The 17,314-nt window shown below is 44.8% G+C and overlaps 1 protein-coding gene across 3 annotated transcripts in view; it reads right to left on the bottom strand.

Moving 5' to 3' along the window:
- NPHP4 (nephrocystin 4) overlaps positions 1-17,314 on the bottom strand; it is a 187,221-nt gene that overhangs the window by 49,273 nt on the left and 120,634 nt on the right. For all 3 annotated transcript variants that reach the window (XM_038747231.1, XM_038747229.1, XM_038747230.1), the window contains 2 exons: positions 2,591-2,646; positions 501-629 (listed from right to left, as the gene is read on the bottom strand). In XM_038747231.1, coding sequence (XP_038603159.1) covers positions 501-629; positions 2,591-2,646 — 185 coding nt within the window. The remainder of the gene's footprint in view (positions 1-500; positions 630-2,590; positions 2,647-17,314) is intronic.

Below are 17,314 nucleotides of genomic sequence, written 5' to 3' on the forward strand. Positions count from 1 at the left end.
GAACTTTTCAAGCAAGGACAGCAGGGGAGGAAGAAGGTCTAGTGAGTCAGGAAGCAGTGAGGCCTAGTGCAAAGAGCACAGGCCTGAGAGTCAGAGGACCTGGGTTCTAATCCCGAATCCACCACTTACCTACCTGCTTCTCTGTGGTTCAGCTCCCTCATCTGCAAAATGGGGATTCAATACCTGTTCTTCCACCTTAGAATGTGAGCCCCACGTGGGACCTGGATTATCTTGTATCTACCCCAGTGCTTAGTACATAGTAAGTACTTAACAAATACCACAATTATTATTATTATCTACATCCTCTAAGTTACACGATAAGATAAGCTATGAATAGTATTTACTTTACGGCAAGAGTGGCTGTTTAAACTGAATCGAGGAGGGAAAAGGGAGAGTTCACAAATGCAAAGGTCCCAATTAAAACGTCCTTTCTAGATGAGGTAAACAACTGCTAGGCTATCTTTCTGTCATAAAGTCATGCACAGGGGAAGAAGACTTACCATGTGGGAACACTCATAGTCTTGGTGGGCTGCTGGGGGCTGGGAGCTGGATCGCTGTGGCAAAGGGGGTTTGGCTGAGGAACTCAAGAAAGGAGACTGCGTAGAAGTTGACAACTGGGATATGGACAGCTGACATGAGAAAGATCAGAACGATAGTGATGATATTAACCACCACAACATTTCTGCAAGAAATAATTCCAAATCCACTCCCTGACAGGAAAAACCTTCAGCACCACTATAAAATACTGAGAGTGTTGACCATGACAATAAAAGTGATATCTGCTAATTCAACCAGTGAGGCATTGAGATCTTCACATACCCCTCAGGGTTCACAACATTTCAGCTGCTTCAACTTAAAAAAAAATGCTTTACCTTCAGCAAATGCTTGATGGTCCAGAAAAATGCCAACACTGTGTGCCCTTCCAGAATCCTGCAAAGACTGCAGGGTTTTAAGAGGATTACTGATTGGAAAAACAATCCATTCCTCAAGAGTTAACTTTTTTATACTATTTGTTAAGTGCTTACTATGTGCCAGGCACTGTAGTAAGGACTGAGGCTAGATAAAAGCTAATCCGGTTATATACCATCCCTGTCTCACATGGGGATCACACTCTTAATCCCAATTTTACAGATGAGATAGCTGAGACACAGAAAAAGTGAAGTGACTTGACCAAAGTCGGACAGCAAATAAGTGCTGGAGCTGGGATTTGACCCAGGTTCTTCTGACCCTCAAGCCCATGTTCTACCTACTAGACTAGCCTGCTTCTCCCAAATATAACTAAACAATTAAATACAACAATAAAATCTAACTAAAAATTTGTAAGTATTCATAAAGGCAGAAAAAAAACTCAACACTGCTAAACACGTTCTCATGCTGGATGCTATTAAAATACAAATTTTCATTCCGCTTGTTTGGTGCATGCAGCAACTCCCTTAAAAATAAACCTAGAGTGCTGGAGTTTTGAAGATCTTATTGCAAGGCTGCGTTGCTGGTCTTCAGTTATAATGCCCTTTGGCATTTTGAACTTTCAAACTTAAAATGTTTCCCCTTGTAACAATCTCCTACTCATCCTAAAAACTCATCTACCAGAAGGGAGAGATGTATAGTCACCCCAGCAGGAAGAATAGCAAGATCATCAGAACACACTTATTTATCTGTAAATATGCCTTTTGGCCTCCTAATTAACTGTATGCATCAAAGAAGCAGCCTGAGGCTCATCTTCAATAGTGAGTAATAGAGATTTTCTAGCCAGCCATTTTCCAGGGTCTAGCTAGGGGAAGGGAATTCAGTGGGAGGAACCAAACTAGAAGAGCTCTTCCAAACACTTAGATACAGCCAAGCTATGTGGGAGCTCCAGCTCAGCTCATGTGCTGTTGTTGGGGAAGAGGTAGGAAGACTCCAAACCTACAGAATTGAAAACCTGCCCAACAGGAGGCCTGCCTTCCATCCAGAACTGAGCTCCCAGTGGTATCCTGATATTGGCAAGAGCAGGTCCTTTCAACAAAGAAGAGTGCAGGCCTGAGGTTCTCAGGAGACTCATATTTTGGTGAGAGAGCTAGCCTCGCTGACTGGTCAGCCCAACATGTCCCAGCAGCGGAAGGGACAGGAAAACAGTACTTGGGCTAGTGCTGGTGTTGGCCTTTGCCCTGCTCCTCCCATTATCCCCAGCCCAGAGAGGGTGGGGAGGCAGAGGAAATGGGGGAGGAATATAGAAAGGATTTCCCAGGAACAGGAGAGTCTCAACCATTACTCTGCGCTGTCAGGAAGAGTAAATCATTTTAAGAAGCGATCAAACATGTCTTAAACAGAGGGCTGGAGGATCATTAACAATCAGCAGGAAGCTGCCACATTGACAGCTTGACAATGCAAGAGTGCACACTAGGAAAACATCTCTCCAGCCTTCTGACTTTGCACACACTCATCCTCAATTTGGCTAAAAGTAAATCGACTGCCACTTGGTGGGAGGGCCTCACCTTTTAAATGTACTTTTACAAAAAGCAGCTAAGAGGATGCTCACTTTGAAAATAAGGGCTCTTTTCCAACCCCAAAATACATCTTGGCCAGCCTAAACTTTTCGGCAAAGACTTACCCCCGGCCCTGGTGGAGACCCTTGAGTGGAGAGCAGCATCTGGGGCAAAGGGGAACCTAAAGAGAAGCAGATGGAGAAGAGCTTGAGGACAGCACAAAACTCAGTTAAGGAACGGGACTACCAACTCTTTTGTTTCGTACTCTCCCAAGCATTTAGTTAAGACCCCAAGGTGTTCGTTCCGTCAGGGAGAATGTTTCAATGGATAAATCTGCCCATAGCAAAGCCTACGCTCATTTCCCCAAAAGCTCTCAACCCATCAGTTTTATAAGATGTTAATAATAACAATAGTATCTGTTAAGCATTACTGTGTGTCAAGCACTGTTCTTAGCCCTGGAGTAGATACAAGTTAATCAAGTCAGACACAGTCCCTGTCCCACACGGCGCTCACAATCTAAGGAGCTGGGAAAACAGGTATTTCATCCCCATTTCACAGTCGAGGAAACTGAGGCAGAGAAAAGTTAAGCGCTTAGTACAGTGCTCTGCACACAGTAAGCGCTCAATAAATACGATTGATTGATTAATTGATTGATTGACTTGTCCAAGATCACAGAGCAGGGAAGTGGTGGAGCCAGGATTAAAATCCAGGTCTTCTGACTCCCAGGCATATGCCCTTTCCCCTAGGCTATGCTGCTCCCTAGGATAAGATCACAACCATATCTGTCTGGAACTCAGCACCAAGGTCATTCCGCCATATTTATTTTGGGACAGATCGCTTGTTTGGACTGGGATTAGATGCTCATATACTGGCCTAAGGCTCAATGTGATTGACAGAGGCTGCCCGGGCGTGTTCAGAATTCTAGGCCACTTCCTTCACCCCATGACTAGCCAACTTGTAGGGCAGCCGCAGTAGCATGGGGGTGGGGAAGTGTTTGGAGATGAGCCTGCCTGAATTACTGCTCTTCAATCAGGCAGACCAGCTGGCCTTGGGGTGCCTGGGGCAGGTTCTGAGGCAAGGCATTACCCATGTCTGACTGGAAGCTTGACCCAAATAGATGCATTTGGCATCGAGGATTAGGTTTGCCTGAGGCAGATTCTGGTCAGAAACAAAAATTTTCCACAAAGAAATCCTTTCCAAGAAGATGTCTTGCCCTCAGCCAACCTGGCCGATCTCGGCCCCTGCGGGTCTCTGTGACTTTATAACTTTTACTAGGGATCCCTCTTGATAGCTGAGAAAAGGAAGAACGGTTCTGCTAAATTGCTTAGGCATTTTTGTGCTGGGGTTTTTGGCTTGCATGAAAAATAAGATGAATTGCCGCATTTCTCTTGAATCGTGCTTTTTGGGGAAGAAATGAAGTTAAATCTGCCATTTAGTACATTTGCATCGACGAGCAGAGCTTTTCCCTCTCCCCATACATTACCCCCTCTTTCTTTTAAATCATGTGGTCTGGCTAAGTGCACTGTTTAATGAGAGATGAAAGTTTCAGGACACTTAAGGCTTTTCTATTGTGCTTATACCACTGCTTTTCATTATTTTCAACTGTTCCCACGTTCACATCCCGAAATTGCCTGGGTTTGGATTTTGCCCGGTCTGGCAGTTCCCTGGCAAAGGCAAACTTGCTGCTCTGTTAAGCAGGAAACCCTTTTGAACAGATACATGCAGCAGATGTTTCTAGCCTAGCGACGACTTCTCTCTGCTAAATATATTTCTGTCCCTGTCCGTGTATTAATGTCTGTCTCCCCTGCAAGGCTGTAATTTTGTCGTGGGAAGGGGGAGGAGGGTGTCTACCAACTCTGTTGTATTGTATTCCCCCAAGTGCTTAGTACAGTGCTCTGCATACAGTCAGTGTCCAGTAAATATCATTGACTGATTGATTGAGGATCTCCTTGGAAATAGAACTCTCTCTCCTTCAGGGTCTAATGGTTCCTCTCCATTCCCAAGGACCTTCACTTTAGTCTCTAGCAAGCAGCATTAGAAATATAAAGAGCCACATATTTTGCATCCAGTAAGGTCTCTAGGGGATAAGTTTTCTTCTCTGAAACAGTCCTCCCCAAGAAGAGGCAACAGCCACACTGGGTGTGGGGACTATAGACTGGACTTATCTATAAGAGTCAGCAGCAGTGGAACTCAGACTGGGGATGGACTAATCACTGGGTCATGAGATACAAAACTCTGGGTCCTGTAGATTTTAGTCAGCGTCACAGATTTTGGTGAGGAAGGCCTAGAAGTTGTCCACTGGAAACTCACTGGGAGGTATCAGCTCTGAAAAATAAAATCCTCTGCTTACTCCCCTAGCCAAGAGCTCCAAATCTCCAGCTACTCCCTGGGTGAGGCCTACTATCTACTTCAAGCCCCTTTATGAGTAGCTTAGCATCTTTGCTTTTCAGAAAGAATGAACTGATTTTTGCTAAAGCAACACAAGCTGTATTAACAACCATCCTTAACCTGAATCTAACCTAACAGATTGTAATAACTGCTGATCTGCACTTATAATCATTATGCACCTTTTAAATATGCAAAACAACAAGTCATTTGGAGCATGGTTAATAAGCAAGGTCTGCCACCACCAGGAGCCTGGCCCAAAGGAAGCAGTCGGGGCAATTTATGTCATTAACCCCTAAAAGATGCCAGGTCAGGTATGAAACTGTCTATTCCATCTTTTCAGGCAAATGGGGGGGGAGGGGGTGTTGGTAGGGTGTTGAGCTCTAGGCCCCTCCTCAAAAGTCAGTGGGTCAAACAGGACCCAACTTTCAAAAAGGCTTGGGAAAGAAAACCAGCTCTATTCTCTCAACAGGAAATTGGACCTCCTCAGACATTGGGCTCCAGCCTGCCAGCCCCCCAATTAAACTGCATTGCCTACTAGCCCACAACCAATCAATCAATGCCATTTATTGAGTGCTTACTGTGTACACTAATAATAATAATTCTGGTATTTTTAGGTGCTTACTATGTGCCAAGCACTGTTCTAAGCACTAGGGTAGATATAAGGTAATCAGGTTGTTCCACGTGGGGCTCACAGTCTCAATCCCCATTTTACAGATGAGGTAACTGAGGCACAGAGAAGTGAAGTGACTTGCCCAAGGTCACACAGCAGACAAGTGCTCTCCCACTAAGCGCTTGGAAGAGTGCAATACAATAGAGTTGATCAGACACGATCCCTGCCCCTCAGAGTCCAGGGAGGAGAGTACAGACAAGAAAGTTAATTTTGGCATTTGTTATGTGCTTACTATGTGTCGAGCAATGTACTAAGAGCTGGGATAGATAAAAGATGATCAGGTCCCACCTGGGGATCACAGTCCACATGGGAGGGACAACAGGTATAGAATCCTTATTTTGCAGATGAGGGAATTGAGGCACAGAGAAGGGAAGTGACTTGCCCAGGGTCAGACAGCAGACAAGTGGCGGAGCTAGGAGTCGAACCCAGGTCTTCCAACTGCCAGTCCCATACTTTCCATTAGACCATGCTGCTTCCCAGAGTAAACTGAGTCTAGGGACATGTGGACATGATGAATGTATTATGGAAGGGATTTGGTCTTGGCTCTCTTCTCTGAAACTGCAGAACAAAGAGCTGTCCTCAGGACATTACGGTGGCCTTTACCTGCTCCTAGAACCCCATCATTGGTTGATGAGGGGTAGGGAGAGGATCTTTAGGGATCCTACTTTTCTGCCCTCCCTCTTGTCAGCTTACTCCATTCTCAGCCAAGCACACCAACTGAGGCAGATCCAGATACCACACTCTGTCATCCCGGGGGGGCTAGAATCAATCAATCAAACAATCAATCAATCAATCAATCAATCGTATTTATTGAGCGCTTACTGTGTGCAGAGCACTGTACTAAGCGCTTGGGAAGTACAAGTTGGCAACATATAGAGACAGTCCCTACCCAACAGTGGGCTCACAGTCTAAAAGGGGGAGCTCACAGTCTAAAAGGGGGCTAGAACCAGGGAAGGGAGAGAGCCATAGCATCCTGTGTTTTCTTTTGATAAATTTCACATTTTTTCTTGGAGATTTCTTCAGCAGAGTTACAGAGAAAAATCCCCGAGGATTAAGTTCAAATTTAGAAACCCTAGTGAGAAGCCCTAGTCCCCTCTCGACCCCCACACCTCTGCCCCGACCAGCCGGTGGCAAAAGAAATGGTGTTTAATGAGTGCCAAGTGCAAGACACTCTATGGAGCACTTGAGAAAGTACGACAGATGCAAGAGCTATGTTTCCTGCCACAAACAGCTTACAGTCAAGCAGCCAATTAAGCTAATTAACTTGTGCCTACTCCAGCACTTAGAACAGTGTTTGAAACGTAGTAAGAACTAAACAAATACCATTAAAAATATCAATCAGTGGTATTTGTTGAATGCTTATTGTGTGCAGAGCAATGTATTAAGCGTTTGAGTGTTGATAGATACATTCCCGTCCCTTAGTGGAAAGAGCACGGACTTGGGAGTCAGAGGTCGTGAGTTCTCATTCCGGCTCTGCCAATTGTCAGCTGTGTGACTTTGGGCAAGTCACTTAACTTCTCTGTGCCTCAGTTACCTCATCTGTAAAATGGGGATTAAAGACTGTGAGCCCCATGTGGGACAACCTGATTACTTTGTATCTATCTCAGCACTTAGAACAGTGCTTGGCACTTAGCAAGCACTTAACAAATACCATCATTATTATTATTATTATTCCTTGCCCATAGCGAGCTTACAGTTGCCACCTGGGCAACAATTTGTCAAGAAACCCATCACGGTTTGTTCCTTGAGGGCAGGGATTATGCCTACCCACTCTCTCAAGCACTTAGTAGGAGAAGCAGCGTGGCAAGGGCTCGGGAGTCAGAGGTCATGGGTTCAAATCCCAACTGTGCCACTTGTCAGCTGTGTGACTTTGGGCAAGTCACTTCACTTCTTTGGGCCTCAGTTCCCTCATATGCAAAATAGGGATTCAGACTGTGATCCCCACGTGGGACAACCTGATCACCTTGTATCCTCCCCAGCGCTTAAAACAGTGCTTTGCACATAGTAAGCGCTTAACAAATGCCATAATTATTATTATTATTATTAGTCCACTGCCCTGCACACAGTAAGCACTCAATAAATACCACTGATTGATTGATTGGCTCCTTCTAGCTTGGAGGGTTTAAACACCTGAAATTTCAATGGACCAGTTCATGGGTCTCTTGCCCACTTCTTTAGACCCAGATAGCTGGAAATCCACAGGGGATCCCCATCACCCCAGTGGAGTTGGCATCCACAGCACCCACTCTGACAACATCCCCCACAGGTGCCAAGAGGAATGCAAGCCTAACCAGATCCTCCCAAGCAGATGTAGGAATACAACCATACTGAAAGAAAAGCCCCAGTGAAAAGGGAGGTGTCTTGGTAGGACCACTGTTAGGACTTTGTTAAAATTGCTCTTTCCCTGGATCAAATGAGTAGCTTTCCAAATTGGTGGCTCTTCGGTAGGCATTCTGCCGTTCCCGTTGCTTCTCCTCACACTAGGGTCTCATTAGGTGCAGGGGAAGGGGCTGAGCCTCACAGATAGGATTAGAGATCCTTCAGTTGAGGAATCTGGGCAGGGAGAGTGAGTAAATCCAGCCAAGAGAGCCTGTTTTTCTCCAGAGGTTCATGTTCTTAGGCTTAAAAGGAAGAGACAACAGTTAAAGCAGAAGTGCCCAGTCAACCCCAAGTGCTATTTTTTTCAGACAGCATCAGCTGCTCTTCAGGAACCTGGGACCTAGCTAAACCATGTTAGACAACCTCCGAGAGCTTGCCGCTGTCTATTAAATCTAACACAGTAGTGAGGGGTTGAACTGAACTTCAGGTTTCCGCATGACACTAAAGCTAACTTCAATCTGGAAAGAGTCTACATAGATTGCTTGAGACAAAGGAAAAATTAGATTTCCAAAGGCAGCAAATTTCTCTGCCTGTCCTAAGATTAATTTTTCCTGACACACTATTACTCCCCAATCAACTTCAGCTCTCAGAAAACTGCTGTCAACGAAATCATTAGAAATTTCAATTCAACTTTTTTTGTCAGTTTGGCTTGCAGAAAGTCAGGGACCTGGCCTATGTGGGGCAGGCAGTCTCTTTGGAAAGCCAGGTGAGTGACATAGCAGGAATGAGGGGAGCAAGACACATCTGGACTAATTTTCCCTCTGCCTCCAAATCTGTACTGGTAAGGCCGCATGCCAGCCACAAGAGAAAACTTTGTCTCAAGTCTTTTTAGCCCAATCATTCTGCTTTTAGACAAGTGAAAATAATAATGCAGCTAGAGCTGGGAAGATTTCATTCCACTGAAATATGCCCTCCAGATGAGAAGAGTCTACTTCAAATCAACTTCATTTTCCCAATCTTTTCTTTTCTTAATTTGTGGGGACAGAATAGGCCAACCAGGAACAAACTACTATGTTCAGACAAGGTCTTGGTAACCCAAAAGACCCCTTCGCTGGAACTGAACAGCCTGAGGGCATCACAATTGCAGTTCAAATGCTTACAGGAGAAAGGAAGTCATCACTGACACAGCTGAGATCCATGATTCCTCAACTCCAAGAGTCTGAGGAGGGGGCTGAGGAAGAGGGAGTTTAGCTCTGCTGAGATGATCCCCACAGCTACTATGGATACAATGATCTCACTGTGCGGTGGCACGGACTGGACCCTTCAAAGATACACCTTTCATTTTATTCTTGGGTCACCGTGAGAGTTCTGATGATGATGATGGGCTCTCAGTCCTGATATTGCTGGAGCAGAAATTCAAAGAGTAAGTAGGCAGGTGGAGGCTGGGGTGGTCGGGGGAGGAGAGACTGAAAACTGAGAAGCGCCTCAATCAATTAATAGCATTGATTAAGTATTAGGAGGCAGCTTGGCCTAATGGAAAAAGCATGGACCTGGCTTCTAATCCAGGCACCACAACTTGCCTGCTGTGCCATCTTGGGCAAGTCACTGCCTCAGTTTCCACAGTGGTAAAATGGGGATTCAAATTCAATATCTATTCTTTCTCCTCCTTAGATTATGAGCCCCATGTTGGAAAGAGAGTGTGTCCAACCTGAACAGTGCTTGACACATAGTAAGTGCTTAAAAATATTATTATTATTATTAATAATAATAACTTTTCCTTAACCACAGTACCTCACCTGTAAAATGGGGATTATATTTGTGAGCCCCTTGTGGGACATGGATTGTGCCCAACCTGATTATCATTTATATACCCCAGCAATTAGAATAGGGCTTGACACACAGTAAGCATTTAACAAATGCCATAAAGAAAAAAAGGTGGAGAGAACAGTGGTCTCTTTGATATGAAGGGGGAGAGATTTCCAGGCAGACAAGAAGGCATTAGCAAGAGGTCAGCGTGGGAATCAATCGAGCAACTGTATTTATTGAGCACTTCCTATGTGCACAGCATTGTACTAAATGCTTGGGAGAGTACAATTAGCAGACATGTTCCCTGCCCATAACGAGTTTACATCTAGATGGGGAGATGACCTAGTGGGAGAGATGAGAAAGAGGCACAAGAAGTGTGTGAACTGCTGTAGTAAGTAAGAGGAAGAGACTAAACGTGTGGGCTCTGCCCCCATTAGAACCAGTACTAGAACCCATATCACCTGATTCCCAGAGCTCAGTGAAAAGAGCCCGGGCTTTGGGGTCAGAGGTCATGGGTTCAAATCCCACCTCTGCCAATTGCCAGCTGTGTGACTTTGGACAAGTCACTTAACTTTTCTGTGCCTCAGTTACCACATCTGTAAAATGGGGATTAAGACTGTGAGCCCCCCGTAGGACAACCTGATCACCTTGCAACCTCCCCAGAGCTTAGAACAGTGCTTTGCACATAGTAAGTGCTTAATAAATGCCATTATTCCACGTTTTGTTTTGTTGTCTGTCTCCCCCTTCTAGACTGTGAGCCCATTGTTGGGTAGGGATCATCTCTATATGTTGCCACCTTGTACTTCCCAAGTGCTTAACACAGTGTTCTGAACACAGTAAGTGCTCAATAAATACGACTGAATGAATGAATGAACTAGAAAAACAGCAGGGCTAGAGAACCAAAGGAAATGAAAAAAAAATCCCCAACTGTCACCCCAACATGGGCCAGGAAAACAATGAGGAGACTGGGTTTCAGAGGATAGCTTACTGAAGAAATGGGTCAACAGTACCTGGGAGAAAGAAACAGAAAGAACAAAGTCCAAGATAATGACCCCCACCCCCGCCACACACAATCTTTCCTTTATAATAATAATAATAATAATGGCATTTATTAAGCGCTTACTATGTGCAAAGCACTGTTCTAAGCGCTGGGGAGGTTACAAAGTGATCAGGTTGTCCCACGGGGGGCTCACAGTCTTAATCCCCATTTTCCAGATGAGGTAACTGAGGCCCAGAGAAGTGAAGTGACTTGCCCAAGGTCACACAGCTGACAATTGGCAGAGCCAGGATGTGAACCCATGACCTCTGACTCCAAAGTCCGTGCTCTTTCCACTGAGCCACGCTGCTTCACGCTGCTTCACGCTGCTTTTGATTTCCTTTAAAAGAGGGTTTCATCACCAACCCAGACCTGCAACTGATATGTGTAGTTCTTGGACTTTGCAAAAGATTCAGTAATGATCTCCTTCATAATACATTCTACCAGGCTAGATCCTCCCAGAAGCCCCAGGATATATCACGAAGCATGGAGGAAGGATTTTGCTGGCTTTTCAGGGACTAGCGAAGGAATGCTAATATTCTTACCAATGGGCCTGGGAGAGGGTTGAGAAGCCTCTCCCTGGCCTGGCACCATGGGGCGGAGCTGGCCCTGTGTGGGTGACAGACTTGTGGCACATTGTGACAGAAAACAAACATTGGCTTGTTTCCTCAGAATGCTTTCACTAAATGCTAGTATTTTTTTTTTCCTCTGTGCACTTTGGTAGGGGGGGTGATTTAGGAAGAAATAATTAATGGGCACAAAGGGGATTAAGTGAGGGTTATTAGTAAAGGGAATGGAGTTTGCTGAGTTTTTAACCTGGAAAAAGCACTGAATGGAGAAAGGGAAGAGGTGTGGGGAGAGAAGGGGGGGGGGGGAGAGAGAGAGAGAGAGAGAGAGAGAGAGGAGAGAGAGAGAGAGAGAGAGAGAGAAGGGCTTGGGGAGGGAGGAACATGGGGAGGCAGTTGCTTAGCAACATGCGGCAGCTCCCACCAAGGGGCCTGTAAAGATCAGGTTTGGGACTTCAAAAAGAGGGTAGAATTTTCTGATGTTACCAAATTGGTGAAACTAGCCAGCCCAGAGGGAAAAGGATGAGGACCCTTGCTCACTGCAGGCTGTGTAACTGAGAAAGAAAAAAAAGAATTCAAAGTGGAGATTGTCTCTGCTGGGCCTGGGCAATGGTGGGCACATTCTAGTGAGACCACCCTCTTTCAGGCTCTAGACTCCTATTCTTCAGGGGAGGTTGCTGATGATGAAGATGATAATGACTATATTATTTGTTAAGTGCTTACTATGTGCCAGGCACTGTTCTGAGCACTAGTAGAGACAAGATAATCAGGTTGGATGTAGTCCCTGTCCCACTTGGGGATCATAGTCTTAATCCTCATTTTACAGTTGAAGGAACTGAGGCCCAGAGAAGTGAAATGACTTGCCCAAGGTCACACAGCATACAAGTGGCAGAGCTGGGATTCGAACCCAGCTCCTTTTGATTAGGCCTGTTCTCTATCCACTAGGCCAGGCTGTTGAAAGAGGGCGTTGGCTGTGCCAGACTAACACTGAGCAACATTTAGGGCACTGCTGCCTCCGCTGGGCAAGTCCTGCTGTAATTCATTCATTCAGTCATATTTATTGAGTGCTTACTATGTGCAGAGCACGGTACTAAGCGCTTCGAAAGTAAAATCAGCAACAAATAGAGACAATCCCTACTCAACGGGTGCACAATCTTCACTCTGCAGGCCCCTACTGGAGTGAATCAAGCTCATTGACTTCAATTAGATGTAGAGTATGGATTTTTCAGGTTTTAAAAATGTGCAATTCACAGGCTGGATAGCAGGGGTTTCTGTTCAGGTAGAAATCAAGCTAAAATTTGTATTTCTTTTCAGGCTTCACGTACACCTTTACTTAGGGGATTCGCAAAGTCTGCACAGAAGACTTTCTTCAGTAAGATGACTTCTTTATGGCTTTGCAAATGATACACACAACTATAAGGATGTGACAGCCCTGATACCTTTAGCTCTCATGGCAAGGTCAAGATAACCTTGCTAAATCAAGCAAAATCATAATCTTGCTAAATCAGGGAGATTGGAGTCCAGTGTTGATTCAAAACATAGCAATAGTTGAATCTTGATACTGAAGTGAGGGCTCTGCATTTGAGCAAGAAAATGCTATCCTTACCAGAGATAAGAAAAATCTGACCATGGGGACCCAGAACCTAGGAAACTTTTCAGAATTCATTTATTCATTCAATTGTATTTATTGAGCGCTTAGTGTGGGCACAGCACTGGACTAAGCGCTTGGGAAGTACAAATCAGCAACATATAGAGACGGTCCCTACCCAACAACGGGCTCTAATGGGAGTCAGGGAGGAAAAGTGCCTTCAGAAAAGTGTATTCATAATGCTTTTGAAAATGGTTCAAACTTCTAGATGTGGTGGTTTATAAAAATCATGGTATTTATTAATGATATTTCAATTAAAGGTCTTTCGAATGAAAATCCTGTTGAGGATAGTGTATTCCTATGAGGATTCTTTAGAAGGAAAGGGAAGACATAAATCAACAAAAACAATTGAAAATGTTAAGAAAAACAAAGTTTTAAAAATTAAATTTGGGGGGAATAAGACCTTTTTTATCTACTTGGAGGATAGGAACTCAGTTAAATCCACAGCACCCCTAAAAATCTTTGCCTTATAGTCCAGAGGCCCAAATCCCAAGAAATGTTCAGTTTAGAAACCGTGGACTTGTTGCTGCTTAACAGTCTAAACTACACCTTCTCTTATTCGCCTTCTATGCACCCAAAGAAGTGTGGAATCGGACTAGCATCCTGAATGACTAGAAATTTTCCCACCTTCCAGGTTGTTGATTCTTTGATTTCACCAGAGGAACTGTCCATTCAGGACTACATGCAGGAATGACCAACCCCAGCAATGGGCAGTGGGTCAGACCCTTCCCTCTAGAATGTAAGCTCATTGTGGGCAAGGACTGTGTCTGATTACTGTTATATTTTCCAAAGCGCTTAGTACAGTGCTCTGCACACAGTAAGTGCTCAATAAATACGATTGAATGAATTCAGTGTGCACATGCCGCCCAAAGTGGAGGTTACTTCCCAGCAGGCCCACAGCAGGGCCTTTTACAGTCTTAGACCCCACGCCTTATGGACCTCATTCATTCATTCAATCGTATTTATTGAGCGCTTACTGTGTGCAAAGCACTGTACTAAGCACTTAGCACTTCCCATCTTCCAGGCAGGAAGACTGATTGATTGACTGATGGAATAAGACCCACCCACAAGTCTGAGTCACTAGCCCGGTGGTCAAACCCCATCCATTTCCCTGCCACAGCAGTTTTCCAAAAGGTCCAGGGCCCAGGGTTGTCCAGAATGTGCTGGGAGGGATGGGAAGGTGACAGTGCTAATGATGAACTTGTAGTAGGTCAAAACTGACTCAATTTTTGGTGGCAGGGGGCTGCTTAGAGGGATGGAGAAATTTAAGAAAGGAATTGCCATCTTTGAAACTCCCTTATTGTCAAAGAACAAGGTTGCTCACTGGACTATTTACCTCAGGCCTTCCCCAGTTGGGCAGCCACTAGCACCAAGCCAACTGTGTGCTTGTGTTTTGCCAGCCGACTCGCTCTGAGAAACAGTTTTTAGAGAATCAGCTTGGCTTAGTGGCAAGAGCACAGGTTTGGACGTCAGAGGATGTGAGTTCTAATCCCACCTCCACCTCTTGTCTGCTGTGTGACCTTGGGCAAGCCATTTTACTTCTCTGTGCCTCAGTTTCCTCATCTGTAAAATGGGGATTAAGATTGTGAGCCCCACGTGGGACAACCTGATTACCTTGTATCTACCCCAGCGCTTAATACAGTGCTTGGCACATAGTAAGCGCCTAACAAATACCATTATTTCAAAAGCTGTGAGCCCGTTGCTGGGTAGGGACCGTCTCTATATGTCGCCGACTTGTACTTCCCAAGCGCTTAGTACAGTTCTCTGCACACAGTAAGCGCTCAATAAATGACTGACTGAATGAATGAATCATCAACTTCTCAACGTCAATCTGGAGATGGGGAGCTGAAATTCTTCCCCCGACACCTTCGTTTCTTCTCATAAATCAGGAGAAGGTTGAGGCTCAGAGAAGTTAAATGAGGTGCCCCCAGGCCCCGGAGAATCGCTGGACAAGTCAGCACACCAACCAGAAACTCCTTTCTCTGGGTCCTGGGATGGACCTACCAAGAGCACTTCCTGTCCAGCCCCCAGCAAATAAGTTGCCCTGTCCTGGCCCCTTCCCATTCTGCACACACCAACTGAGCTTCTGATGGATCTGGGCCTGTGGGGTGATCACCAGTGTTCCAATTATTTTACTATATTATAATTCATTGCATTGTATTGATCCTCGCCAGCTGAACCGCCCTCCGGAAAGGATGATCCTGGCAACATCGGCAGTCCAACGGGGCCACAGATTTGTCAAGGAGACGCTAACTTCATACATCCCAAGAAATGCCACTTCCAAACGTTTTCAATGGACTCTCTCAAGAGTTCTTCTTTCAAACGTCTTAGAACCCAAGAGCAAACTAAAATTCTGACCCTGCTGGAATATTCGTTAAAGCAAAAGATGGGTCAGGGAAGCTCTAAACTGGGTAAAGGCACGAACTGAGTGCCCTCTAGTGCCCATTAAGCACCCTTTCAGGTTATGTGATCAATGGACTACCAGCCCACTGTAATTCTATAGAAAAATATGGAACATTATTCATCACAAGAAGCCAAAGCACTTCACTTAGAGGTGACAGCTACGATATCATTAAGATTTCCAGAGGAACCATATAAGTTGGTAAAATATTGAACTATGAAAAGTTTCCATCATAACTTAAACAGCCGTATGTATTTAAAGTCTCTCACTGAGTCTGGGGAGACAAAGTCTCGAAAATGTGTGGAAGCTGAGATGGAGGCTATCACATTAACATGGCTTGAATGCAGTGATAAATCCAAATTAAATAAGCTTAATGGAATAAGATTCCATCCATGCAGATCTTTAGTCCCCAAACAGTACCTGAAAAACAGATTAAGCTGCTACAGCATATTTGCACAATGCTTCAATTTTAGTTTCTTCGGGAACAGAACGGTATGCTAGTCAGTTGGGGGAAAAGCACTACTGGCAACTTAAGTTGCTTCTCCTCCCTCATTGGCTCCTGAGTGCCGCCACCCCCCCCCCCCCCCGAACTCTTCCATACTTTAAACTCCCTCCTGTACCCCTAACACCTTCACCTCCCCTTCCCTGTCCCTGATGACCTTGCCAACTCTTTTGCTGACAAAAACCAAAACCATCAGCTGTGCGCCCCCCCAAAACTCCCCCTTACCTTCACGTCAACCTCCCACCCACTCTTATCCACCCCAACCACCTCTCAAGAGGAGCAGATCACACGTGTCATTTCAGAATTTCACTGACAGTGGTGCTTTCCTTGATTTGAAGAACTATACAGCATTGGAAGAATACACACCTGAGACTCATGAGACCCACGAGTCCCAGCTGTCCCAATTGCCTCCTGCACATGTTTGGGCAAGTCACTCAAAATCTCTATGCCTCAGTTTCTTACCTGCTTTTTCTCCCTTTTAGGCTGTGAGTCCTGTGTATCAGGGAACTGTGTCTAGTCTGATTATCTGTATCTACTGCAGTGCTTGGCACAGTCCTTGGCTAGAATATGTGCTTAATAAATACCATTCTTTATTATACTAATTTGACTGCTCTCTCCCAAGCATGCTTCATAGTGTAGGCACTCAAAAATACTTTTTTTTTTTTTTACTGAATGACTGAAAAGTGCAAATACTGTAGATATATGTGCTTGGGACTGTGAACTCACTGTGGGAATGTGTCTGGTGTTCATTCATTCATTAATTAGTATTTAATTCATTCATTCATTCAATCGTATTTATTGAGCACTTACTGTGTACAGAGCACTGTACTAACCACTTGGGAAGTACAAGTTGACAACATATAGAGATGGTCCCTACCAACAACGGGCTCACAGTCTAGAAGGGGGAGACAGACAACAAAACAAAACATGTGGACAGGTGTCAAGTCATCAGAATAAATAATAGTAAAGCTAGATGCACATCATTAACAAAATGAATAGACTAGTAAATATGTACAAGTAAAATAGAGTAATAAATCTGTACAAACATATATACAGGTGCTGTGGGGAGGGGAAGGAGGTAGGGCAGGGGGGATGGGGAGGGGGAGAGGAAAGAGGAGGCACTTATTTAATGATCACTTACTGTGTGCAGAGCACTGTACTAAGTGTTTGGAAAGCACAATTCAGCAACAAATAGAGACAATCCCTGCCCACAACAGGCTCACAGTCTAGAAGTCTTTGGGCAAGTCACCTAACTTCTCTGTCCCTCAGTTCCCTCATCTGTAAAATGGGGATTAAGACTGTGAGCCCCCTGTGGGACAACCTGATCACCTTGTATCCTCCCCAGCGTTTAGAACAGTGCTTTGCACATAGTAAGTGCCTAACAAATGCCATCATTATTATTATTGTACTCTCCCAAGTACTTAGTACAGTGCTTTCCATGCAGTAAGTGCTCAATAAATACGGTAATGAAGAATGAATGAATGAACGACTGAAGAGATTGAAAAAAATCGGT

Source organism: Tachyglossus aculeatus, chromosome 5 (genome assembly GCF_015852505.1).
Source record: "Tachyglossus aculeatus isolate mTacAcu1 chromosome 5, mTacAcu1.pri, whole genome shotgun sequence".
In the NCBI taxonomy this organism is placed as follows: Eukaryota; Metazoa; Chordata; class Mammalia; order Monotremata; family Tachyglossidae; genus Tachyglossus; species Tachyglossus aculeatus.